Here is a 27451-nt window from a genome sequence, read left to right as displayed (position 1 = left end):
TCACTGACACTGTTCACTGACACTGACACTGACACTGACACTGTTCACTGACACTGCTCACTGACACACACTGACACTGCTCACTGACACACACTGACACTGCTCACTGACACACACTGACACTGCTCACTGACACACACTGACACTGCTCACTGACACACACTGACACTGCTCACTGACACACACTGACACTGTTCACTGACACTGCTCACTGACACACTGACACTGTTCACTGACACTGACACTGACACTGACACTGCTCACTGACAGACACACACTGACACTGTTCACTGACACTGACACTGTAACGTCCTCCTATTAACGAGACACCCTGTTGTATATAACCTGACCGGGGGGGGGGGGGGGGGGGTCTGACTGCAGGCGTAAGGATGAACTCCCAAAAAGAAGAAGAACGAACAACTTTGTGCTTTTTAACACAAAATTGCCAGAACAATGTGATGATGATGTGATGATGATGTGATGATGATGATGATGTGATGATGATGATGATGATGTGATGATGTGATGATGATGATGTGATGATGATGATGTGATGATGATGATGATGATGATGATGATGTGATGATGATGATGTGATGATGTGATGATGATGATGATGTGATGATGATGATGATGATGTGATGATGTGATGATAATGATGTGATGATGATGATGTGATGATGATGATGATGATGATGTGATGATGTGATGATGATGATGTGATGATGATGATGTGATGATGATGATGTGATGATGATGTGATGATGATGATGATGTGATGATGATGATGATGATGATGATGATGATGATGATGATGATGATGATGATGTGATGATGATGATGATGATGATGATGTGATGATGATGATGATGATGTGATGATGATGATGATGATGATGATGATGATGATGATGTGATGATGATGATGATGATGATGTGATGATGATGATGATGTGATGATGATGTGATGGTGATGATGATGATGATTGTGATGATGATGATGATGTGATGATGATGATGTCATGATGTCATGATGATGATGATTGTGAAGATGATGTGATGATGATGATGATGACGATGATTGTGATGATGATGATGATGATGATGATGATGATGGTGGTGATGATGACAGTTACAGACTTTTGTCTCTTCTCCAAAACTCTCTTCACAGCAGTATTAGTAGGCTTAAAACTTTCCTCTTTGATAAAGCTTATAGTTAGGGCTGGCTCAGGCTGGTCCTGGACCAGCCCCGACTTACGCTGCTATAGCATTAGACTGTTGGGGGACGTCCAAAGACACACTGAGCTCCTCTGTCCTTCTGTCCCTCTCCATCCGCACGCTCTCATGTCCTACCACGGCGTGTTACTAACTTAGCTCCTTCCCCAGAGTCTCTGTGCTTTGTCGTCTTGCAGGTTCCCATGGACAGTGTCTGAATCTGGATTGTGGATTTCAGCTGCGTCTCCTGCCTTGGCCCTGCCTGACATCCACTGCAACTGCTACTGCTGTTATTACATCCACTGTCACTGCTACTGTGACTGCATGTCTGTCTGTCTGTCTGTCTGTCTCGCTCTGTCTGTCTGTCTGTCTGTCTGTCTCGCTCTGTCTGTCTGTCTGACTGCATGTCTGCCTGTCTGTCTCTGACTGCATGTCTGTCTGTCTGTCTGTCTGTCTGTCTCTGACTGTCTGTCTGTCTGTCTGTCTGTCTGTCTGTCTGTCTGTCTGTCTGTCTCTGACTGCATGTCTGTCTGTCTGTCTGTCTGTCTGTCTGTCTGTCTGTCTGTCTGTCTGTCTCTGTCTCACAGATGGCCGTCCACGCTGACCCTGGTTCTTCCTGTTAAAAGACGTTTCTGCTTGCTCGTGAGGGAGTCGTTGGCTCTCTGTAGATGAACAGCTCGGCCTGTTCCTGCTCTGTATGGAAGCTGCCCTCAGACAACTTTTGCTGTGATTTGCCGCGATACAAATAAAACTGAATTGAATGAAATAAATAAGGAAGCAAAATCTTACTTCTTTGCTTCTATCAGTAACACGCACTTAATTTTTCATGAAAATCAAATCTGAAGCTGTCTGTCTGTGAGAGACAAACGAGGAGAACCTGTGGAAAGTTCCTCAAAAATGTTTTCACTGTTTTCGTCTTCTCACTTGTGAGAATAAGTCAGAAAATTCACGTCGACTGATTTGAGAGTTTTCATGCCATCTGTGAACTGTGTTCACCGGTCAAATGGATTTCACTCATTAAGAGTTGTTTCAAAGTTGGTCAGTCATTATTTTTCAAAACCTGCATTTCCCACGAACACACTTCCAAACTCTGAAGAGTCATCAGCTCTTCTCTTTGCTCTCAGCTCACTTTCCTGAAGCGGAAACCTCGCGTCATGTGTGAAGTGTTTCATCTCATGAAGCGAAGTGTTGTTCAGCTCCAGTGAAAAACACCATTTTCTATCGTTCATAGGACACATTGAACAAATCTGCTTTTCTTGTTCTTGTACCTGCAGCTGTCAGGTGAAGTAGCTGTAGAGAAGCTCAGTATCTCCGTGTGAAGTATACTGCAGTAGAAGTACAAGTGCTGTGAACGCGTACTTACGTTCAGACTTTGGGTGAGTGTTTCCGGTCAGGTGAAGCCTCTGCGCTGACACACAGACTTCATTCTGATGAAGGACGATGAACATGTGTCATTTCTTCCATCACTTCGTGTCATCCTCCTCCTGAAGGTGCAGCTCGCTGCCGGGACGACGTGCTGACGTCACCGCCGTGCGTGCCTCGCTGTGGAGGAATGTGCGGAAACTTCTCCGCCACTTTTCTTTCTGCGCTGTTCGTCGAAGATTAAAAAGTGTCGAATCTGGAAAAAAGAGAAGGAGCCTGAACTGAAGTTTGGATCGGAAGACCCGGTGAGTTTGTCCGTTTCTGGGTGTGCAATGTCGTACAGTTCGCGCAGCTGCTGGCCGGCTGGAAGTCGGAGCAGAGCGGCTCAAAGTTGTTGGCAGTTTGGAGGAAAATGGAGGCGCTGAGGTGGTGAAGAAGGCGCTGTCCGGGGCTGATCAGGACCATGGCTAACACTCCCGACGGCGGCAGCCGACACGAAACTCATCGATCTGCCCCGAAACTCACCTGCACCGCCGATAAAAAACAGCAGAAAGTCGTCCAACACGTTCTGTTACCGTTTTCAAACTCAAACCAACATTTAGAGAACTTCAGGCACGAAAATCAAAATGTCGCTGTTGAATTCCAGTTGTGCGCTTCCGCAAACTAAGTTTTCTGCAGCAACGGACAGAGAGAAGTCAGCGACAGACAGCTGGAAACCACAGCTTTGAGGAGGAAAGTCATGTTTGATCCTCAGAAACATGAGGAGGCCGGACAGACAACTTTCACCAGCTCGAAGCAGCGTTAGCTTCCTTCACTTTAGCGTCCTTTACTTTAGCTTTACTTTACTTCAGCTTCTCTTCCCAGACTTAAAGTCAAACTGTGCTGATGCTCGGCTGCTTTCAGCGCTTTGTTTGCGGTCAAACTGCCTGCGGTGTTGCAGTTTTGTGGGACTCTGTCGTGTTTCAGCCTGTTCGGTGTAAAAAGTTAAAGTTGGAGATTTCCAGAGGAAGTTCTGAACGTGTTTCGTGTCCTCGCGGCGCTGGCCACTGAGCTGTGGTGCTGTTTCAAAATGGCCGACGGTCATTTTCAGCGCAGAGATCAGATGATCAGCGCAGAGGAAAGCTGACCTGCAGCTTCGAGCCGTTTGTGTTTGAGAGTTTTTGGCCTGCTGAGTGAAGTCTGCAGGCTGGACACGTCTCTCGTGGATTCAGCCTTTAGAAACAGGGACATCACCGTTTGGTCAGACTTCTGTTTGTAATGTGCATCATTGCTGCAGCGTTAACCAACTTTTCTGACCAGTGAGATCATCAGACTGACTGACTGCAGCGCTCAGTGAATGTCATGAGAATCACACAATATCAAAAACATATTTACATGAGGTTTGGTTTGGCCGCAAATGTCCAAATATTTCAGACTTTTTACTCAGGAATGACTTAAAAGACGCAGAATTCATTGTTCAGGCGTCTGTTGTTTGAACATTCCACCGATGTGACGCTTAAAAGGTGTTTTTCTGTTTTTTCTGCCTGATATTACATCAAATAAAGTTAACTTTGAATTTGTGTCATGAGGTTTAATATCAGCCAAACAGTCTTCAGTGTGAAAGTGAGCAGAGCTGACTTCACTGCAGCCTGTGAGAAGACAAAGTAATCAGAATACAGATTACTACAGACAACAGTATTTGAACAGCAGCCAGGCGTTGATCTAAAAAGGCAAAGTCCACACTGTAAAAAGTGTCTGCACGCTAACCGTCCTCCATGCTGTCGACTCTCAGGTGCGGAGCTGAACTCAACATGGCCGCTCAGACGGTGTTCTCTGTGGAGATGTTTCCCGTCGGCGTGTCTCTGATGGAGGATGGTCAGAGTCTCAGTGACATGCCCAGGAACACGCTGCCCGCCCCTCAGCTGGTGATGCTGGCCAACGTGGCGGCGGTGACGGCGACAGAGGGGGGTGGCTGTGATGGCAGCGCTGCGGACGAGAAGGAGATGATGGAGCTGAAGACGGTGGGATGCAGCTACTCTGACAGCGAGGACGAGAGCATCATCAGGTGAATCTCTGGACAGGTGGTGCCACCTGTTCAGCGTCACGTGTGGTTTTCATCACTGACATAAATGACCAGTGAAAACGTGAACCATGAATTTTCAGGCCAGGTGTAGGTGGTGTGGCCAGGTGTGAACTTATAGCTGGCTGAATGTGGCCCCCCGGGCCAGTAGTTTTACACTGAGCGCCGTCAGGCGCCGCGTTTAAACACACTGAATCCTTTCAGCTCCAACAGTTCCTCACGTTCACCTTCAGAGATTTAGGCATGAAAGAGCAGCATTTTAAAACCACCTCACAGAAGTTAAACTTCAGGGTCTGAAGGCCCGCCCAGTTATATGTTCAAGACATCCACAACAAAACTTCGGTCGGTCACATGTCCAGAATGTCCATCAGACATTTCTTCATTGTGGGAATTCCTCGTTTCATCCACTGTGTCACTTCAGTTATTTAACCACAGTCTGGAGCCTCTTACCTGTGTGTTAACTCACCTGTTTGTCTGCTCAGGTACAGCTATGACAACCAGAACTACAGAGAGGTCTGCATCATCGAGTACCCTGAGTCTCCGGGCCCAAGCATCAATGCTGTGGTCGTGGGAAATGACGAGGAGGAACAAGAGGAGGATGGTGCGGACAAAGCAGAAGATCTGTCCCGGCGCATTCAAACCCGCCCCTCTACCAGCACCAAAACACCTGAGCAGGGCACCAAACGCAAAGACGGCCCTGCCGCCGCTCCCGAGAGCACCAAGAAGAAGAAGCCCTTCCACTGTAAACCGTGTCACTTCCAGGCTCAGAGCGAGCAGGAGTTCGTGGAACATCTTGGCACTCACGGCATCAGCAAGATGATGGTGGTGAACCGGGTGGAGGGCAGGAGCAAGGCCAAGGCCAAGGAGGCCGAAACCGCCGAGGCCCAGGACCCACCGGACGGGGAGGAGCGGAGCGGCGGGGAGGCCGCGGCGACAGCAGGTGACATCAAAGGGCTGATCAGGTGTGAACGTTGCGGCTACAACACCAACAGATACGACCATTATATCGCCCACCTGAAGCACCACAGCAAGGAGGGCGAGGACCACAGGTAGGGGGATCACAGACCCACAGAGTCCACAGGATCCGGCTCGGCCACACGCTTCCTGAGCTTTCAGACGGTGAATCGTATGAAAAAGTGATCAGGGCTCATAAGTAAAGCAGTTATTGATCAGCGTGCTGATCAGAGTAAGTTAAAGGTTCCCTGTGGGGTTCATTGGTGGTCCTGTGATCATGTTTATCATCAGAGCAGCATTTATGCGACTGGCTCTCCAGTTTCTTAAGATGCACGTGAGTAATGCGTGATGTTAGGGTGGCGGCAACACACCAGCAACGGTCATGAAGAAGATGACGGTCTGCACGAAAACATGATTCAAACATCATCTTCACAAACATTCATTGAGGAAAGAAATGAAGGTGACGGGTTTGTTGGAGCTCCACATGGAGCTTCATGACAGCATTGGTGCTGCATGAGCCGATAGGCTGGCATTTAAAATGATTGAACACAGGGAGTTAATCCATGGTCAGAAAAGGCCTCACGTTGACTAATGAGGACACAGCGATGAAGGACAGCACGTCCCAATGAGCTGAGCATCATGAATCTGTTCAAAGCTGTGTTGTTGAAGGACATAGCCAGATCCTGTGGACACTGAGCGTCAGTCTTCATTTGGTTGTTCAATGTAATCATGTCATGAAATGAGTGTGTGTGTCTGTCTGTCTCTGCAGGGTGTTTAAGTGCACTCTGTGTCCATACACCACCGTCAGCCAGTACCACTGGAGGAAACACCTGAGGAATCACTTCCCCAGCAAACTGCACACCTGCAGCCAGTGCTCCTACTTCTCAGACCGCAAGAGCAACTACATCCAACACATCAGGACGCACACAGGTAGGACGCTCCAACGTTTCCGGAGTCCGAGGACGTTCTTTGACTCCCTGGTTTCAGAAACCTGCACATGGTAGCTGGAGTACTCTGATGGAAAGTACAATACACCTGATGTTCTGACCACTGTCATGTCTTCAGGTGTGAAGTGTTTAATGATGGTAGATGTTGTGACAATCGAGTCTGGCCTTGATCAGATCATGAAATGTGTTGTAGCTCTGGTTGACCAGCTCCATCACACATTACCAGTGATCAGCTGCAGAGTCTGAATCGAGCTGTCGGGTTGTTCTGGCTGTCTGGTTGTACTCCGTGGTAGGAGTCCAGACAGCCAGAACACCCCGACAGCGTTCACGCTCACCTGCTGCCGCGACTTTCAGGAATGCAGTGTGCAGGATCTGAGCTGTCAGCTCTGTGGCAGCTTCTACGTGCTGTGATGAGTAGGTGGTAAAACAGGGTTGAAAGTCTTAATCCAGAGCCACACGTGACACGTGTTTGTTTTCTGCGTTGTCCAGGTGTTCGTCCTTTCCAGTGTCTGTACTGCGACTACTCCAGTTCACAGAAGACCCACCTGACCCGACACATGAGGACTCACTCCGGTCAGTCGTCCACTCCGAGCTCTGTAACACGTGTTCAAGCACAGGAAGCTGTTTAGAAACGAGCTGTAGGACAAAACGCCATCAGCACCACAGAACTGAGTCAAGAATTTTACTGCACTCGTGTTTTCTGACTCGAGTAACTTTGGACTCAACAAAATACAGAAAGATGTTTAACACCAATGATGATTAAATGTGGTAAAGGGCACAACAAGTAGTAAAGACAGCTGCAGCAGCAATAGTAGCAGCAGTAGTAGTAGCAGCAGCAGTCATAGTAGTAGTCGTAGTAGTAGTAGCAGCAGTCGTAGTAGTAGTCGTAGTAGTAGTAGTAGTCGTAGTGGTAGCAGCAGTCGTAGTAGTAGTCGTAGTAGTAGTAGTAGTAGTAGTCATAGTAGTAGCAGCAGCAGTCGTAGTAGTAGTAGTCATAGTAGTAGTAGCAGCAGTCGTAGTAGTAGTAGTCGTAGTAGTAGTAGCAGCAGTAGAAACGTGACTGTTGATCTGTTGATTGCACTTTTCTTGTTGTCACTGACCGTAAACATGTTTGTTGTTCTCACTGAAGCGGTCGATGTTGGATCGATGTGGTAAAGTGATTAGCATTCAAGCTACGTGCTCTGACTTGTGTTGTGTTTCCGTCTGAGTTCACACTGAAGCAGATCACCTGAAAACACCTGGTCCACTGAGTTCACAGACAGCAGAACGATCTGAAGCTTCAGGGCGACCCTGTTTGACACAGTGTTTTCAGGTTTATCTGCTCTGGTGTCAACATCAAACCTCCTGCATGAACAGTCTTTGTTTGTCAAAAGGGACAGATTTGGCTGACTGATACTGACCAAAAGTCTCTTCAAAAACAATCCATCAGCCAATAATAAGTATTTATATAGACACAAAAAAGGCTTTTGTCTGATGGATCAGATCAGTCATTAAAGAGTGAGAGAGAAGACGACACTGTACTGAGGCTGAAAAAATTATAATTATACATAAAAACAAATGCAGTTCAAATTGTGAATCACATGTTGACATTAGGTGTGGAAAATCCAGATGAAATCTTAATCTTGGATACATTTCACATTGTGATGATAAACAGTACCAGTCAAGAATCTGGACACACCTTCTCAGTCAGTGGTTTGTGTTTGTTTTTATTGTGTTCTACATTTTAGGTCAATACTGAAGACATCAAAACTGATCATTTCGTCCCTCAGATGTATCAGCCAGACTCACCTGCTGCATGAAACCCTTTGGTGTCTTACCTGTACGGTGTCACATTATCCTCAGCAGTATTTTGACATTTGCTTAACTTCCTGCAGGTGAGCGTCCTTTCAAGTGTGAGAGCTGTAATTACCTGGCAGCCAACCAGCATGAGGTGACCCGCCATGCCCGGCAGGTCCACAATGGCCCCAAACCTCTTTCCTGCCCATACTGCGAGTACAAGACCGCAGACCGCAGCAACTTCAAGAAGCACGTCGAGCTGCATCTCAATCCTCGTCAGTTTCTCTGCCCACTCTGCAAGTACGCTGCCTCCAAGAAATGCAACCTGCAGTACCACATCAAGTCCAGACACTCCGGCTGCAATGTCGCCATGGACATCTCCAAGGTCAAACTGCGCATCAAAAAACCTGGTCCTGACCGTGCAGAGGAAAGCTCCACAGCAAGCAAGCTTGACAGTTCCTCCAGCATCGAGGAGGACTTTGACATGGACGAGGACAACGGGGACGAGGATGAAGGTGTGGACTCAAGCCCGATAAATCTATCCATCAGAAAGAGCAGCAGGCCCAGCGCCGCCCAACCCGTGCAGAGTGAAGCACCTGACAAGGTTCAGAAGAAATCCAACGTCACTGCTGAGAAACTACCAAAACTGAAGGACAAGGTGGACCCCGAGAAAAAGGTCACAGCACGGCAGAAGAAGATAGAGAAGGTCAACGAGACTCTTGAGAATGGATCTGTTAAAGAAACCCAGACAGAGACAATAACAGCTGCTGTAAATACAGACAACAAAGCAAAGAGACGAGTCAAGAAGCTGTCGGCAGAGAAGACAATTGTCCACGATCAACCAGAAGCAACTGAATCAGATAAAGACCAAATGCAAAAATCTGACCAACAAAGATCAGAAGAAGAAAGAGTGGTGAAGCAGAAGGTGGAGAAAGAGCAAGAAAAGTTGAGGCCTGAGAAGGAGAAAGAACATCAGAAGAATGATGGCAGTGGAAAAGAGATGAAAAGCCTCAACAAGCCAAGGAAATCCGGACCAAAGAAGGCAGAAAAAATACCAGAGCATGTCGAGGAAGCTCAGCAGCAACCCGACAGTCCTGAGAAAACTCAAAAGGAAAAGGTGGTCAAGGAAAAAGCGGCAAAGAGGAAAGCAGCGGAGGCTCTCGACCTTTCCAAAAAGTCTTTGTCTGAGACTCCATCTAAGGCCAGACGGCTGAAAGCCGCAGCTGCAGAGAAGATGCAGTTGAAACCTGCTTCAGGAGACACTAAGAAGGTGAATGATGCCACTCCTACGCTGCACAAGTCCAATGGGACAACCACTGTGAAGCAGAAGAAGACCAGAAACACCAGCAAGAAAGCCACAGACCTCCAACAAACTGTGGATCCAGCTAAAGACAAAACAACTGCTGTCAGCAGTCCATCCTCAGACACTCCAGAAGCATCCACTCAGCCAGACAACCTGACACAAACCACAAACTCTGGACCCCACCTGACAGAAAGTAGCCCTGCACAGAAGGTGTCCCCTGATGAACCAGCTCCAACAGAACCAGAAAAGACTCAAAGCAAACTCCTAGAGAAGATGGAAGCTACGCCCACCTGCAGCTCAGGTGAGGATACACCTTCTCAAGCTGACGACCATCCTGCTCCGACGTTTGTTAAACCCACATCACCACCTCCTCTGGTGCTCCCAGGCCAGCGAAGCAAACCCACTGATCCAGAGGACGACGAAGGCATCCACAGCAGCCATGAAGGGGGAAGTGACATCAGCGACAGCGCGTCTGAGGGCAGCGATGACTCTGGCCTCAATGGCAATGGTGCCGGGTCGGGTAAGATGGCCAATGACCCAGAAACGCCCACAGATGAGATCCCAACACCGACGGAGCTCAAGAGTCACATGTGTATTTTCTGCGACCGTACGTTCCCTTTGGAGGTTGAGTACCGTCGCCACCTGAACCGCCATCTCGTTAACGTCTACTACATGGACAACACCGCCAAAGGACAGAAATGAGGATCTGTATCCATGGTGACACATTTTGCATGGACATTTTGTAGTCAGCTGGTCATTATCAGCAGTCTCTTCATATTCTTCATAAAGATCAAGTGCCTGTTCTCTAAAAAACGGTTCTATAAACTCACTGTAGGCCTCACGATAAGGGATCCCAGCACCAGCACTGTCACTGTCTTTGGTCTTTCAGGTCAAACTGGGTCGGTTAAAAATCTGTTTCAGGTTTTCATTGATCTGTTTGCACTGCGTCACTTTTGGAAAACCTTTTTATCTCACCGATAGATTCTCCAAATGCCACCAAATCCTAGATGTGCTCCAGGTCCAGATCCACCACACCAGTGTTGGTTCACAAGTGGGCCCATAACACCGGATTCCTGTTATCTCTGATTACACGGTTCAGTTTGAGTGGACACGATGTTGGAATTAGTGCACCAATATGTTGTTCAGATGTCTGCAGAACTGAGAAGTTCTCCAGTCAAACTAAACGTAGTGAAAAACGTTTTTTGACATTAAACAAAAACAATCATTTGTTTTTGGTGGTCCTGTGCTGCCACCTAGTGTCCCTCAGGAGAACAGGCTCTGACAGAGGCAGCGGCACCTTTGGTTCGGGGTTGCGTTTGGGTCTTAGACCCCAGAATACCTGCATGTAGGTCTAGTTTTCTGTCGTTCCCGCTTCAGTGAGTGGCAGGAAGTAATGACGCTTGTACTTCCAGAAAACGTGGACGTTTTTCTTTGTTGTCATAGAAACCTGTTATGTTATCAGATCATGAACATCTGCAGCAGCAGCTTCATTAGTCTTCAACTCTCCAAATTAAATTTTAAAGTTTGTTTCACCTGTTTTGTAAATCAGACTTCTGTCATGTGACTGATGGTTTCAGGACCACATCAGGAACTTTGAGCAGGATGTCATCTGATTTCACGTCATGTCTGAAAAGGTTCAAAAGCTGAATGGTCCTGCTAACAAACAGAGAAAAAACCTGAGGCAGAGGCGGTCCCTCTGTTACAAACTGCTGTTGAGTCAAAAACTGTCCAAATATTCGTTTCTTTGAAGTCGATTTTCCCGTTTGGTGCCTTTGACAATCACTTGTGTTTCTTTGTAGCTTTTTTCTCTTCATGTGTTGGTTTTGGTTCGACGGTTGAACCGCACGTTCTCACGTCTTTGGTGGAAAATGGTTTCGTAGTGGTGAATATTCATCGACGTTCGTCCATAACACGGGGAGTTCTGATTGGACGACGCAGGTTACGGCAGAACTTCAGATTTTATATTAGAACCACGTCCATTTGTTTGGCGCTCGGTGAGTTAAACCGTCACCGCCTGAAGAATCTGACCTGGTGCAATATTCCCTTTCCATGAGAAGACAAAGTGAACGTGGAGCTCTGAGTCCACGTTTCCTCCTGACTGGAAACAAAAGTTTGTCCTCACGTCTCTAACTTTCCACCGAGGACATTAGGCAAATGAAACGTGTCCTCAGTAAAGTTTGAAAAAACATGAGATTTGTCAAATCCTAATTATGAGAAGGCCAGATTGAGCGTCTCGTCTAGGCAGTAACGTCCCTCCACTGTTTCCCATGTGCCTCTTTTCTATTGTACTGTATGTTAGCATGTATCCGATTACACTGCAGTGATAAAGTATAAAACTGTGTTTTTTAGCTTTTTATTTCAATCATAACTTCCTGTGAAGTGACTAAAACCACCTGGGGCTGTTACTAACACTTACTTTCATTAATCTATCAGTTATCGTGAAGATTGATTCATCATCTGTCCCAAAGACATTCAGTTCGCTCTGAAACCAACAATGAATTCCACTGACAAATATTCTGAAAGACGAGCTCCTTCAGCGCAGTCAGCCGACAACAACAAACCAGGAAAACCAGGGATTGTCTTTTCCTGGTGGCGGTCCATCAGTTCCTAAGCAGCAGGATGGAAAACAAGCTTCTCCTGAAGGACACGCGTGAACGATGGAGGTCGTTCGTTTGTCACAAACTAACAGAGCGACGCAATATTCAAGGTCAGTTTAATCTGTATCATACTTTTTTAAATAAAGACTTTCAAAATCAGCTCATCAGTTGTTTGTCTGTCTGTGTCAGTGTCTCTCTCTCTGTCTCTCACACACACACACACACACAGACAGGAAGTGACCTGGCTATGTAGAACCTGAACTCGTAGGAAACACAGTGCTGAGTTCACACACGTCATCCAGGCAAAGTCTTCATCCTTGAACCTGCAGAGTCCAGACCGTCCACCAGGACGCTCTGCTGCCCTTTGTGTCCATTCACACCACGACAGCCAGCATCTGTCCAGGACAGTCACAAGCCAGCGTCCTCTGCATTGGGACAAACAAACATGACCGGAAACAAGCTCCTCCCACCCGTCTGCAGGTGTGTCTGTTCATTTCTTCTTCTTCTTCACCTGCAGCCTCTCTGCTCCGCGGGCTGACAGTCCGCTGTCCAGCAGCCCCGGCGCTTTCACAGTTTTGTAGGCGGCAGATTTTCGGATGCGTTCTCCTTTCAGAGAGACGAGGTGAGGAAGCAGCGGCGGCGTCCTCACACTGAAGCCCGCTGCCTCCGGACCATGGACCCTCAGCAGCAGCTGATCACCTTGTGCTGCCGTCACAGCGACCCAACCTGCAGAGAGACACAGGCAGGTTTACAGCTGAGCTATAAACCTTTAGCGTCACAGAGGGAGTCTGAAAAATGTCCTCAAGTGATGTCACTCGAGTCAGCTTCGGCTGAAGTGAGAAAGTGAAACAAGTCAGAAAGACGTGAGCAAGACAGACCTCTGCTGCTGTCTCCGGGACACGTTAGCTAATACTAACATACACACCACCATCTTACACGCTGCGGTCAGCAGGCCAGGCCAAGTGCATTTTGGGTAACGTAGGTCCCAGGTTTACACGAAAAAGAACAAAAGAACGTGTCTTTTTAAACTGTCCATCATGCGTGTGACAATACTAATAAACTTTATTTGTATGCCGCCCTGCAAACAGGAGTTGCAGCTCAAAGTGTTTTAAGAGCTTCACATAAATCTGACGTGTTTCAACCTGAACGACGCAGGACGGACGCGTCCATCACTGCAGACTGCACTCTGGAACTAAAGACATGACTTCAGTGCAGACGGTGGAGACAACCTTTGGAAACTCGCCACGTCTTCATCAGTGATGAAGAGCCTGCAGGTCAGACTGCCTTCACTTTGATGTCGTCTACCTTCTCTGAACTCTGCTGACATTAGAGTCAGATCTTAGAGATTTATGACCCCGTCAGTTTGTTTACCTGAAAATTTATTCAGACTTTATCTCAAAGGAAAGTTGGTCAGACTTCCCGTTGATTGGAGGATTTTACTTCCAACTGAAAGAAAATGATGGAAACAGTCGAAATGGAAATCTGAATATTTTTAATTCTGCATCACTGAGTGACTTCATCCGCTGGGGACGAACATGTGATTCTATCAACGGACAGTTTCCGCTTCAAACGTGAGACGTTAAAAACCACCAGACTGTCACTGAGGCTCTTTTGAACTCTGAGGTCCTTTTTGTTTTCAGGTTTTTCTGTATTTGGGGTATTTTGTGATGTTTTGTATCAGGATGCTCTTCTGATCGTGCGTCAGGTGTTCACCTGCAGACGATAGTCTGATGTCAGCAGAAGCCTCCAGGTAACCCCGACCCTCCACCCTGAACTCCTGAGGAACCAGCGCCGGAAACTCCTTCATCCGCTCCGAGCCTCCCAGAGGAACCTGAATGCACCACCACGCAGTATCAGTATGAGCCACGACGTGTCGTTGAGTGTGTTTGAACAGCTGAGCGCAATCATGTGACCACAGGTCAGGCTCACCCCCAGCAGGACGTGTCCCGCATGTTTCTCATAAACACTGTCGGCCTTCTCCAGACTGGTGATGTGAACTGGGACGCGACCGGAGGCCACCACCGAAAACCAGCAGGACTTGGGTCCCTGTGGAGGAGAAACAACAGCTGGTGTAAAACCACACAGACAGTGTGGTCACTGTAGCGCCCCCCTGAGGCTGTAACACACACACCACATAACCGTTAGCTAGAGAGAACTTGTGATCTGGACTCAGTTCAGTGATAAACTCAGGAAAAAATATAGATAATCAATCGATCGTTGTGTGAGTGACGTATGTCGACCTGCAGGAAGTCGATCCTCGCCAACGCTCCCACAAAAAGACTCATACTGGACTTCAACACAAACGTCCGAGGAACGACGGCCTGAGTGGGAACCACTGACATCACTTCCTGTTCTGTCAACAGGCTGAGGATCTGGAGAGATAGACAGAGACACGGAGAGACAGACAGAGAGACACAGACAGAGAGAGAGAGAGAGAGAGAGAGAGAGAGAGAGAGAGAGAGAGATAAGAGCAGCAAACAACATTAGAGCTGACAGCTGATTGGTTGTTTGGTCTTGATGAATGAATGAGGATATGATCAATATATGTATTGATCGATAGTGACTGGTGTCTCACATCGTGCTCCTTTATGATTCCCGGTGTGTCAAACAGCCAGTGAGCATCTTTCAGCTCGTTCGAGGTGAACTCATCAGATGACCTGCTGGGATCTGAGGTCACACAGAGGTCAAAGGTCACACAGGGGTCACTGGCAGGAGACGCCCCACAGAAGAATCATTTCCTGCATCTGTTCAGGAGACCAGCAGCAGGTCCCAAGACTACTGGTTCCAGTGGGAGACCAACTGTTATACTGGACCACAAACATGTCAGGAGACAATCTGGAGCACTTATCTTATCTTATCTTATCTTATCTTATCTTATCTTATCTTATCTTATCTTATCTTATCTTATCTCATTCAAGCTGATTTCCTGGAAGACGCTTTCAGTTTCCAGTTAAACAGTTAAAATAAAGAAAGAGGACGACACAGGAAACACTTGACAAATCACGTAAACAAACGCCGTCAACAACAACAACAAATCCAACAGATAACAATAAAACAAACAAAATATATAGTAACAGAAAAAAATAAAACATAGCAACAGACCTCTATAGATTTCCCTTTAAATCACAATCCTCCTCCTTCACTGTGACCTTTCAGGTGTCTTCCACCTGGAGCTGATGACATCACAGACCAATCGTCTAATCAGGCGTCCCTTCTCACCTTTTCTCATTTCTCCGTCGTCGTTTTCTCCAAAAGCCAAAATGTCGGGATCAAACTCGATCTCGTCTGGTCTGGATCTAACGGCAGACCGGAACGTTCTGCCAACACGACCTGAGCAGGTGGACAGGTGGACAGGTGGACATGTGGATAGGTGGACATGTGGACAGGTGGACATGTGGATAGGTGGACAGGTGTCTTACCCACGAGGTATCCCTGCTTGCTGAGGTATCTCAGCCTCTTCAGCTCGTCCTGCGGCAGCTCGTCCTCCATCTGTCTCGATGCCTCGTTCAGGCGTTCTTGTCGTTTGAACATCCTGTACGGAGTCGGGTTGATGATGGGAAACTTCAGCAGGTTCAGAGTGGTCCCTGAATGCACCGCGGGAGGAAAAAAACAGTCCCATGATGATGACTCACCTCTCCGATTGTTCTTATTGGAGCAGACACTTCCTCAGGTGAGAGGTGGAGGATCAGAGGACGCACGAACAGGAAAGGTGATGATTCTACGCTCGTTCTCCTGCTTTTCACTCGTCCTTCAAACCTTTTTGATTCATCTTTTTTTCTTTCATTCATGTTTTCTGCTCACGAATCGATCTTTATGTTTCTGATCCGTCTTCATGTTGACTTATGTTCACGAGCATAAACTAACTTACGATAAAAGAACTTAAGTCACAGTTTGTTTCTCTGAGGCTGAAAATGATTTGACTGTTTTATTTGTGGAAAATATCTGAATGTCTTCATTAAGACATTTAAAAAGAATAGACATTAAATGAAGAGTTACTCTGTCCACAATTAATTTCTACAGATTTGATCTGAAGCGTGTGAATGTTAAAACGAGCATTTTGCGCCTGTTTGAATCCTGTCTTCAGTGATTAAACATTAAAGAACATTTCCCATCATGCTGTGGGAACTCTCTATGCTTCACAATAAAGTAACAAACATCAAATTGACAGAAATGGAGTCTGGTGTGCTCACCGGGCCATGGAGATACGGTGGCCTTGTGGATGACGTTGGAGGCTTTCGACTTGCAGTAGTCGGACTCGAGCAGCGTGTTGAAGAGCGTCGACTTCCCGGCGTTGGCGCTGCCCACCAGGTACACGTCACCTTTGTACTTCCAGGACCTCTGCAGGCTGGTGATCAGACCCTCGATGCCGTACCCGGTCTTAGCGCTGATCAGATGGATGTCGGTCACCTGACCACCAAACCCGGCGTCCTGACAGTACTGAGCGAGCCGCCGTTTGATTCGCTGCAGGTAGTTGGGCGAGTCTGCCGGCAGGATGTCGATCTTATTGCCGAGGACGACGACATGTTTGTTGGTCCCCACCAGCTCGGGCAGGTCGGGAACGATGGAGTCGGGGACGTCCAGCAGGTCAACGATGAGCAGCACCAGACCCTTGAGGGGGCGGATCTGCTGCACCACGGTCCGGTACTCGTCTGTGGACATGTGGAGGCTCAGTGCTTTGTGGTGGTACGTGAGCAGGTGGCACCTCTGGCAGGTAGCTCCACTCAGACGTTCCTCCTCCAGCAGCACCTTGAACTTCTCACTGGGCAGGTATCCGGGGACAGCGGGTGCGATGCAGTGCAGGATGGCGCCGCAACCTGAGCAGCAGGTATCACTGACCGGTACATCCACGTCCGGGGTGCCGAACACCTTATGCTCACCTTTCCCTGTCTTCTTCTTCTTCCTCTTCGTCTTCGCCACCATAATGTTATCATCCAGTGGGAAGTCGATGTCGTGGAACTGGATGAGAGAGTCTGGCTGCGCCTCCTGGGTCACGCCCCTCAACACCTCCAGCTGCTGCTCCAGGGACCTCAGGTGTCTCTGAGGAGGAACCTGAGGACGGCTGGCTGGAGATCCATGAGGAGGAGAGCTGTGGTGTCCTTCAGGAGCAGCAGAGGAGGAAGAGGAGGAGAGGTGTCCTTCCTCCTGATGGGGCTCCTTCTCTGGATCTGAAGCACCAGGAGAGAAGAAGAAGATGGAGATGGATCAGACTTCCTGCTGGGTGACATAGGTCAAACCAGTTTTCATGGTATTTGTAGCTTTACAGTGTAATATGACTTCAGAGTCCTCAAACTGGGCTCCTCCTCACCTTCACCTCCACCTGTTTGTCCCCAGCCAATCGGTAACGTTGCCCTACTTTCTCTGTTTGAACACCTCACATCACTTCTGCTTAATGTCTGTCAATAGCACTGATCACTTCCTGCTGTTTCAAATTAAAAGCCTTCAAGCAGCTCAAAGGGCGTTTTCAGAATCAGAGTCAGAAATACTTTATTGATCCCTAAAGGGAAATTATCTTAGTTACAGGTGCTCCTTACAAGAAGAAATAGAAGAGATGAAGAAGAGATAGAAGAGATAAACATGTAGTGCAAGTACAAGAGAAATATATATATATATATATATGTAAAGGCTGGACGGTGGCGCAGCAGGTAGTGCGGGTGCTGGTTCGATCCCCGGGTCAGGCGGGGCCTTTCTGTGTGAAGTTTGCATGTTCTTCCCGTGCATGCGTGGCTTCTCTCCGGGTACTCCGGCTTCCTCCCACAGACCAAAAACATGCTCATTAGGTTAATTGATGTTTCTAAATTGTCCGTAGGTGTGAGTGTGAGTGTGAATGTTTGTTTGTCCTTACATGTGGCCCTGCAATCGGCTGGCGACCGGTTCAGGGTGTACCCCGCCTCTCGCCCATTGTAGCTGGGATAGGCTCCAGCCCCCCGCAACCCCGAAAGGGATAGGCGGTATAGATAATGGATGGATGGATATATATGTAAACAAAATATATATACTGAGACAAGGGCCATTCAGGGGGAGGAGTTTATGGCTTTTAATGTGACATCAGCAGGAAGTGTTTAGTTTCATGAACAGAAGCTGAAAAACAACAAAGGAATGAAATAAATCAGTAAAAAAAAACTGTTTTCAGAGTTGATTTCATCACAAAACAACACAAATGTCTGATACTTCCAGAGTTTATTGATTTATTGGTTATCATTACCTTTATATCTTTTATATCTTTATATCTTATTTCTTTATCTTTTCTTATCTGAAACATCTGCTTCACTTCAGGCACTGAAGTCAGATTTTACTGTGCCATAAAGTAACCACAACAAATGACTCCTTGTGGCTTCAGGGGCCCCGCAGAGCCGCAGGTCCGGGTCCTGCAGGTCCGGGTCCTGCCGCAGTACTACAGTATTGCAGGTTACGTGTATTTGTGCACTACTTTACTTCCGGTCATCCGTCTGGGTGTCTCACCTGTACAGTCCAGGAAGACGAACTGCTCCTCCAGGTTTGGGTCCACCGTGCAGGTCCGGACTGGCCCCACGCGTCGGCTGCAGAGCTGCCGGTTTAACCCTCGACTTGCAGCGACCTCTGACCCCGCACCGCCCGCAGCGGGGACACGGCGGCCGGGAAAACAAACCCCTCTCCACAGCGACCTGCGGACACTCACCTGAAGCACCTTCAACATTTTTCACTCCTCCGAACACACCTGAACACACCTGAACACCTCGGAGCCCCCAACACACGAGACTCCACGCCTGCTAACGTTTAACTTCCTGGACGGATGTGACGTAAAACTCGTCATTATTTATGTTCCGCTTTTGTATTCAAGGTTAAACCAAATATTTTAGTGTCGATACAGAAGAAATGTGGCAGATTAGTGTTTGATCAATAAGCTAAAAAAAAAAAGTAAAGATCGTGACGTCACAAGACGACCCAAAAAAACGTTTTTTAACAACTTTATTGAAAATGTACAAAATAAAATCACATTTTTTTTCATAACATAAAAACAAACATGGGAACAAATGTCGTAAACAAATCTAACAAATAACACAAAGGAAGTTTATTTTAAAAACACAACAAAATAAATCAATACACGGACCACAGATCTGAAATCTGATATCGATCTGCTGACTCAAACTTTCTACTTTGACTACAAAGATTTTAGGAACAGAAAAAGGAGACAGGAGGTCTCACTCTGTCAGGAACTCACGTGGATTCATAACGTCAACATAAAAACTGCTTTAATGTCGATTTCGAGGTTTATGTTTTATCTCTATTGCTTCTCAGAGCGGAAGAGGAAGTGCGCGTCGCTGCTGGGCTGGTTGCCATGGTAGCGCACTCAGTTGGAGCAGGTCATTTGTTCTGAGTGAGACCTCCTTCACACAGGATCTCTGGCTGCCTGGTAACTTCCTGTTTGCTCGTGCTTCCTCTCTTCACTCTCAACATGCTGAAGTTCAGGAGCTCCTCGCTGAGACCAGCTGCTGTCCTGCTCTCACCTGCTGCTGCTGCTGCTCAGGTGAGTTTACCTGTCAGGAAGCACAGGCCTGAAAGTTCTGAGGACATGTCCTCAGACCTGAGAGTCCTCAGGGGGCGTCCTCCTTAGAGACGAGCAGCGTTTGATCCTCTGGGCTGCGGCTCAGGACTAAAACACTCCTTAAACTCCAGACTAAACTGAGCTGCAGCTCAGGCTCAAACTCGTTGTCTGAGTTTGAATCTCAGGTTTCTGCTTCCTGTTTCACTCAAGTTTGGCAGTTTGTCGTTGATCTTTGGACCGATCAAGGACAAACGGTCAAAACAAGAAGTTTAAGATTAACCCATGTGAGGGGCCTCTGCACAGATAAGGCTTCACCTGACGGTTAGACCAGGTCAGACCAGGTCAGGTAAGACCAACACAACTTTCTGAGTTTATGGTTTGATATTGACAGCAGATAAAACACAAAGTTTCATTACTTGTGTGTAAACGTATTTTCATTTCTTGGAGATTTAGCTTAACCTTAATCTTAATCTTAGTCTTTACCTTAACCCTGACTCCAGTCTTCATCCTAAAATTGAAGGATTGACATTTTGGGGACCTGTGTTTTGTCCCCTCAGTACGTTGAGTCCTCACAATGTCTTTGTTGATGTCCCCACAACGGGAGGTATACATGGACACACGTACGTGCACACACGCACACACACGCTCTCAGTGTTGGTTCGTGGACCACAGTCACGTGTCTGTCCCCTGTAGTGGCGCTCTGTTGTCCAGCAGATGGCAGCGTGACCCTGTTTGACTCTGAAGTGTTGAGCTCGTTTCTTCTTTTATTTTCTCTCTTATTTTTTTTTCTGACATTAACAAAATACAATTTAATAATTAAAGATGTGCATGTTGGACTCCGGCAGGGCTGCCCTTTGTCACCGGTTCTGTTCATCATTTTTATGGACAGAATTTCTAGGCGCAGCCAGGGGCTCGAGGGGGTTCGGTTCAGGAGACGCCAGATTTCATCTCTGCTTTTCGCGGATGATGTTGTCTTGTTGGCTCCCTCGAGCCAGGACCTTCAGCATGCGCTGGGGCGGTTCGCAGCCGAGTGTGAAGCAGCTGGGATGAGGGTCAGCACCTCCAAGTCCGAGGCCATGAGCCGTTTCTCAATACCAAGTACGCCAAGTTCGGACTTACGAACTTGGCAGTTCGGACTTAGCAAGTTCGACTTGGGAGTTCAGTCTCTCCAGGACGGGAGGACGCAGGACCGTCATTCTGCAATTGGGACAGCAGCGTACTTGATGACGTTAGCAGGACGACACATCTCCGAAAACTTTGGAGCAAATTTTAAACTACGCGCTATTGTGATGAATCGACCACAGATTTTAAGTTTTAACATCCACTTTCTCACATAAAATAATCTTAAAACCACATTCCGTACTACTAAAACAGCAGTATTTCCAAACTTGTAACTTATAGTTGTGAGTCTTCTCCTCCGGCATCGTTGCGACGAAATGCATTCTGGGATACGTGGTTGCCCCAAGTCCGCACAAGTCACCATCCAATGCATCCTCGATAAAGTGGGAGGGGCGAGAACACATCCGGGTATTTGAGCGTACTTGTCGAGATGCGGACTTGAGAATTGGAACCGTACTTGGACTCAGAGTGATGACGTTTCTCAAGTACACAAGAACACAAGTACAGAGAAGAACGCATATTGAGAAACGGCCATAGTTCTCGACCGGAAAAAGGTGGCTTGCTCCCTTCAGGTTGGGGGAGAGTTCCTGCCTCAAGTGGAGGAGTTTAAGTATCTTGGGATCCTGTTCATGAGTGAGGGAAGGATGGAGGTGAGATTGACAGGCGGATCAGTGCAGCGGCTGCAGTAATGCGGTCACTGTACCGATCTGTCGTGGCGAAGAAGGAGCTGAGCCGAAAGGCGAAGCTCTCGATTTACCGGTCAATCTACGTTCCTGCCCTCCCCTATGGTCATGAACTTTGGGTCATGACCGAAAGAACGAGGTCCCGGATACAAGCGGCTGAAATGAGTTTCCTCCGCAGGGTGGCGGGGCCTCCCTTAGAGATAGGATGAGGAGCTCTGTCACCCGGGAGGAGCTCAGAGTAGAGTCGCTGCTCCTCCACATCGAGAGGAGTCAGCTGAGGTGGCTCGGGCATCTCTACCGGATGCCCCCTGGACGCCTCCCTAGGGAGGTGTTCCAGGCATGTCCCACCGGGAGGAGGCCCCAAGGAAGACTCAGGACACGCTGGGGTGACTATGTCACTCAGCTGGCCTGGGAACGCCTCAGGATCCCCCCGGTAGAGCTGGGGGAAGTGTCCGGGGAGAGGGAAGTCTGGGTGTCCCTGATCAGACTGCTCCCCCCGCAACCCGGCCCCAGATAAGCGGGAGAAAATGGATGGATGGATGGATGGAAGAAAAACTTCAGTTTATTAAAGGAATGACAAAACATCCAAAATGCACCATCAGCAGGATGAAGCAGTCTACATCTAAATATTTACATAAATGACGAGAAAATGAAATTAGAGTGAATAAAAAAATAAAATGAGAATAAACAAACAAACAAACATTATATTAATCATATTAACACAATGTTCCTGCGACAATAAAGACATTCAGAGACTTGAAGGACGTGTCCAGTCCAGTCCAGTCCAGTCGGTTCAGTCCAGTCCAGTCCAGTCCAGTCCGGTCCAGTCCGGTCCGCGGTGACTCTTCCTCTGCTTCTTTGCTCCTCTCTGCAGCCTCGTGTGCGTCTCTCCACGGGCCCCCAACAGAAACACAGAACCTTCTATGAGTTCCGCACCTACTGCATCCGCCCAGACCAGAACCCTGCTTTCCTCAAACTGACCAATGAGAAGATCCACCTTCGCACCGCCCACTCTGAGCTGATTGGCTACTGGAGTGTTGAGTACGGCGGCCTGAACAAGGTTTTCCATATTTGGAAATATGGTGAGAACTTTCTTCTCTGTTTGATAGTTCTTCATCACCATGTTTTAAAAGTGTAACAGCTGTCCTCGTCCTCGTCCTCGTCCTCCTCGTCCCCCTTGTCCTCTTCCTCCTCAGACAGTTACGCTCAGCGGGCAGCTGTTAGGGCAGCCTTGTCTCAGGACCCCGTCTGGCTGTCGGAGTACATCTCCCGGGCCATACCGATGCTGATGTCTCAGGACAATGAGGTCGTCTACCTGCTTCCTTGGAGCCAGCTGCAGAGGCCGCCACAAGAGGGCGGTAAGCCCCGCCGCCACGCCGCCAAAGCTACGTAACTGCTTTCAATGATGTCACGTCTGCATTATGACACCAGGTGTGTTTCAGGTGTGTACGAGCTGGTTTCCTTCCAGATGCATCCCGGAGGTCCGGCAGTTTGGGGCAACGCCTTCCAGGCTGCTGTCTCTGCCCATGATGCACCGGGGTACGGCAAGCTGGTGGGAGCCTTCCACAGCGAGTTTGGCGCGCTGAACAGAGGTACACTGTAAAAAATAACGCTGCAAAAGCTCCGGCAGGCATCGTGACTTTGAAACACTGTAGATAATAACCAGCCAAAAAACACCTGAAAGATGCTGCTCACCTGTTCTAAGTGTAAACAGGTGATCACACAGACTGTGTGTGTGTGTGTGTGTGTGTGTGTGTGTGTGTGTGTGTGTGTGTGTGTGTGTGTGTGTGTGTGTGTGTGTGTGTGTGTGTGTGTGTGTGTGCATGCGCGTGTGTGCGCATGTGTGTGTTACTGTATCTCGGTCAGTTCACGCCCTCTGGTGGTTCGAGAGCGCCGACCAGCGAGCTGAAGTTCGACACAAAGCTCACACTGACGCCCGGGTGGTCGCTGCAGGTGAGACTCCGCCCCCGAGACTGAGTGACATCTTTAGTGACATCATATGCAGTGACATCATACACAACACTGCAGATGATCCAAAAATAGAATTTAGAGAAAAGTGAGAAAAAGTCATGACATTCAAGCAAATTCAGAGGAACGGAGTTATTAAAGCGACCAGTTGTGAGTCGTCTAATGTCTCGAGCTGTGAGCGTCGTCACTTCAGCGTTCATATGAACTCCTGACCGACTGGACCATGAACGCCTCGTGTCTCTCAGGTGTCTTTAATCAGCTGAATGTTCGATCTGATGTCACTGCAGCAGAAAATGGTTGTGGGTTAAGTGATCATTAAAGGACGGTGATCAATAACCGATCAGCACTAACACATGTCTCTCTCCCTCAGTCAGAAACAGCGTCCTCCACCTGGACTCTCAGGACAATAAACTCATGTTTCCTTGTCCATTCTCTCCACTGAAGTAACTTCCTGTCCTCAGCTTCCTGTCCTCACACCTGTGTCTCCACAGCAACAGAGACAAACATCATAAACTTAAGTAAAACTAGTCCTCACCTTGTGAGAACCCCTGCAGTCCTGAACCTCCAACACCTGGCTGATCCTAAGCACCGGCCTGTTCCCTTGATGAACCAATCACAGCTCAGCATGAACATTATCCTGTTGTCCAGCTTCAGCTCAGAGACATGGTGAGGAGGACGAGTCAAAGAGGAAGAGCTGATGTAAATGAATATTTCACATCATTAGAAACAGAATAATTCTGAGTCAGTATTAAAAAGACCGCCAGCGTTTGAGTGACAGCCGCAGCATCCAATCACAGGCAGTCTGTGAAAAACAACTGAATAAACTGAGACATGAACATTTGTCCTGTGTGTCCTCAGTCTGTTCCACTGAGCCATCAATGAGTTTAGTTACTGATCAGTTCCATTTACTGAGTCTTCTCTAATCAATATTGACTGTTAGTTATTGATCGTTCTCAATATTTGAATGAATTCTTTAAGAAAACCTTGTGATGAAACTGACCAATGACTGAATCCGTCAGCCGAGTTTAAACCTGTGTGTGTGAGTGTGCGCATGTATGTGTGTGTGCGAGTGAGTGTGTGAGTGTGCGCATGTATGTGTGTGTGCGAGTGTGTGTGCGCGCATGTATGTGTGTGCCTGTGTGCGCATGTATGTATGTGTGTGTGTGTGTGTGTGTGAGTGTGTGTGTGTGTGTGTGCGAGTGAGTGTGTGTGCGCGCATGTATGTGTGTGCCTGTGTGCGCATGTATGTATGTATGTGTGTGTGTGTGTGTGCGTGTGTGTGAGTGTGTGTGTGTGTGTGAGTGAGTGTGCGCATGTATGTGTGTGTGCGAGTGAGTGTGTGTGTGTGTGCGCATGTATGTGTGTGTGCCTGTGTGCGCATGTATGTATGTCTGTGAGTGTGTGCGTGTGTGTGAGTGTGAGTGTGTGTGTGTGTGTGTGTGAGTGAGTGTGCGCATGTATGTGTGTGAGTGTGTGTGTGTGTGTGTGTGTGTGTGTGTGTGTGTGTGTGTGTGTGTATCAAAGCACGCACAGACGCAGCAGATGTAGATTTGTTCGTTTTATTGGTCGTTCAGTCAGTAACAGTTCTTCTTCCCATCAGCCGTCCTGTCACTTTAAATAATGATGCGTAATGATTTCAGTGCAAAGACGAAGTCTGATGGCGTGAACACGTAAAGTGCTGAACTCCTTCGGTCCAATCAGGAGGCTGAAGGAGGGACGATGGATCGGCTGTTCGGGGAACTGGTCAATACTGTAGTGTGCCGTCAGGAGCTGATGAGGTATTTCACTGCTTTACACCAAACCAAACAAATCTGCTCTTTTTACATCTTTTCCTAAAAAAACTACAAAATCAATCAACTCTTTCCTCTTGGCATCGAGCTCTATGATTGGCTGTTGAACGCTAAGGAAGCAGTGGTGCCAGCTCGGCCTCAGCTAAGATCAGACGAGAAATTACTCTGCGTTTCAGCTACTCGTATAAATAAAAGTCAGCACAATAAAACGGATTCAACACGCTGTAAAAAACGGTCTGATTGAAATGATTGACAGACCTGAAGGTTCATTAAGGCGGCGCTTCAATCACTGAAAACACGCAAGTTATTCAAGTTTCTTTAACACTTGGTCCGGACGGTGGCCGGCGGCCGCTCAGCACCTCCGTGAGAAATCATTTGCATTGACTGGCATGAGGCGGCGCTGACTCCGCCCACAGTATTCAAATCAGTATGACATCATAACAGGTGAGGAGGGGGCGTGCCCTCCGCTGCAGGTCGAGTCCAGGCTGAGGCTCCAGCCTCCTAAACGCGATCACGTGATCACACCACACTCTCGCCCTCGGTGGCTCGGCGGCTCGAGTCCAACGTGGAGACGCTGGTGGAGACGTCTTTCCGTCTCACCGAGTTGTCTTTGGAGTGATAGTCGTCACTCTGGTCCTTCGCAAAGTTCACAAATACCTGAAACACCAAAAGAAAGCGCTGAGACGCTGAAGGTAAGTGAAGTGACCGTCACCTGAAGCTACAGAGTCGGAAGAGTCTTTCAGGTGTCACACCTGCAAGGTTACTGTTTCAGGTGTGAAGGGACCGACCGACAGGTGTGCTCTATGTCTTCACCTGGTCCAGGTGTGTGATTTGTCTGCTCACCTGGTCCAGCGTGGTCTGAGTGACGGAGTAGTCCTCGATCCTCAGCGTGTCTTTGTTCTTGGCCAGGATGGAGAAGATGTGTGTGAGCGAGGTGAGGGACGATGGCAGCTGGTACTGCAGCATGTTCCTGTGCTTCTCCTTCAGCGTGCTGCCGCTCAGCTCGCTCTCGATGAACTTGATGACGGGCAGCAGGTCGGGGTCGGGCCCCGCCACCCGCAGGATGATGGTGTACCCGTCGCCGAACCTGATGGACGAAACCGTCTTTTTAACAGGAATCGAAGACATTTGGATTTGTCTCAAATGAACAATTCATGTCAATAATGTGTCTCTGCTGTGTGTGTGTGTGTGTGTGCCAGTATTACTTGTTCTTCAGGTGTTGGACGCTGCCGAGACATCTGAACCTGCCGTTGACCATGATGGCCATCCTGGTGCACAGAGCCTCACACTCCTCCATACTGAAGCACACAACATACACACACAGTGAATATACACACCGCTACTACACACCAGACAACAGAGGACATGAGGACATCAAGGACAAAAACTAAGGAGATAAACGCTGGGTGAAGACAACAAAGAGAACAGTGGAGAAACAAACTGAGGACGCATCATGAAGACACTGAGGACACACAGGTAAGGAAGCTGACTGAGGACCTGTTGAGGACCATAAACAGAGGACACAAACGGTGGTCACTAATAGACAACCGAACTGAAGACGTGAAGACACCACAAGGACAGTAACCAAGGACACAAACTGGGGACATTTAATCAGTACACTAGAGGACACTCTGTGAGGACATATGTTAATCACACTACCCACAGACTAACTTGTCCCCAAGTGTGCTTGTCTCTCAGTGGACATGTCACTCCTTCAACCTGTCTATCTGGACAGGACAGACAGAGTGCATCTACCTGTGTGAGGTGAGGACAGAGTGTGTCTCGAGGACAGACAGAGTGTGTCTACCTGTGTGAGGTGAGGACAGAGTGTGTCTCGAGGACAGACAGAGTGTGTCTACCTGTGTGAGGTGAGGACAGAGTGTGTCTCGAGGACAGACAGAGTGCGTCTACCTGTGCGAGGTGAGGACAGAGTGTGTCTCGAGAACAGACAGAGTGCATCTACCTGTGCGAGGTGAGGACAGAGTGCGTCTACCTGTGTGAGGTGAGGACAGAGTGTGTCTCGAGAACAGACAGAGTGCATCTACCTGTGTGAGGACAGACAGAGTGCGTCTACCTGTGTGAGGTGAGGACAGAGTGTGTCTACCTGTGTGAGGTGAGGACAGAGTGTGTCTCGAGGACAGACAGAGTGCGTCTACC

At 48.1% G+C, this 27451-nt stretch overlaps 4 protein-coding genes across 5 annotated transcripts in view; 2 read left to right on the top strand and 2 right to left on the bottom strand.

The window, feature by feature from the left end:
* The first annotated feature begins 2735 nt into the window (after positions 1-2735).
* rest (RE1-silencing transcription factor) lies at positions 2736-11960 on the top strand. The gene is made up of 6 exons (XM_070962706.1): positions 2736-2881; positions 4348-4620; positions 5118-5684; positions 6359-6519; positions 7026-7109; positions 8411-11960. Exons 2-6 carry the CDS (start codon positions 4367-4369, stop codon positions 10315-10317), a joined length of 2973 nt encoding a protein of 990 aa, XP_070818807.1. The 5' UTR covers positions 2736-2881; positions 4348-4366; the 3' UTR covers positions 10318-11960.
* A 342-nt stretch (positions 11961-12302) lies between these two features.
* On the bottom strand, positions 12303-18997 carry noa1 (nitric oxide associated 1). Its single transcript, XM_070962707.1, has 9 exons — positions 18672-18997; positions 16403-17377; positions 15632-15796; positions 15432-15542; positions 14788-14879; positions 14453-14584; positions 14142-14258; positions 13926-14043; positions 12303-12938 (listed from the first exon to the last, which is right to left on the bottom strand). The coding sequence occupies exons 1-9, from the start codon at positions 18883-18885 to the stop codon at positions 12703-12705; spliced, it is 2160 nt and encodes a 719-aa protein (XP_070818808.1). The 5' UTR covers positions 18886-18997; the 3' UTR covers positions 12303-12702.
* Positions 18998-19592: 595 nt separating this feature from the next.
* On the top strand, positions 19593-24344 carry nipsnap3a (nipsnap homolog 3A (C. elegans)). The gene is made up of 6 exons (XM_070962897.1): positions 19593-19716; positions 22411-22618; positions 22733-22894; positions 22979-23128; positions 23403-23489; positions 23875-24344. Exons 1-6 carry the CDS (start codon positions 19645-19647, stop codon positions 23949-23951), a joined length of 756 nt encoding a protein of 251 aa, XP_070818998.1. The 5' UTR covers positions 19593-19644; the 3' UTR covers positions 23952-24344.
* Positions 24345-25045: 701 nt separating this feature from the next.
* Positions 25046-27451, bottom strand: part of abca1b (ATP-binding cassette, sub-family A (ABC1), member 1B) — a 48127-nt gene continuing 45721 nt past the window's right edge. The window contains exons 47-49 of one of the 2 annotated variants that reach the window (XM_070962774.1): positions 26500-26592; positions 26138-26381; positions 25046-25951 (exon numbers count right to left, since the gene is read on the bottom strand). In XM_070962774.1, the coding sequence (XP_070818875.1) occupies positions 25814-25951; positions 26138-26381; positions 26500-26592 (475 nt within the window). In that variant the 3' untranslated portion in view covers positions 25046-25813. The remainder of the gene's footprint in view (positions 25952-26137; positions 26382-26499; positions 26593-27451) is intronic. The other variant, XM_070962775.1, reaches the window with a different exon arrangement.

The sequence above is a fragment of the Chaetodon trifascialis genome, chromosome 5 (assembly GCF_039877785.1).
Source record: "Chaetodon trifascialis isolate fChaTrf1 chromosome 5, fChaTrf1.hap1, whole genome shotgun sequence".
NCBI classification, from domain to species: domain Eukaryota; kingdom Metazoa; phylum Chordata; class Actinopteri; order Chaetodontiformes; family Chaetodontidae; genus Chaetodon; species Chaetodon trifascialis.
Note: the sequence above shows the minus strand (reverse complement) of the source record. Positions and strands in the feature narration are given on the sequence as shown.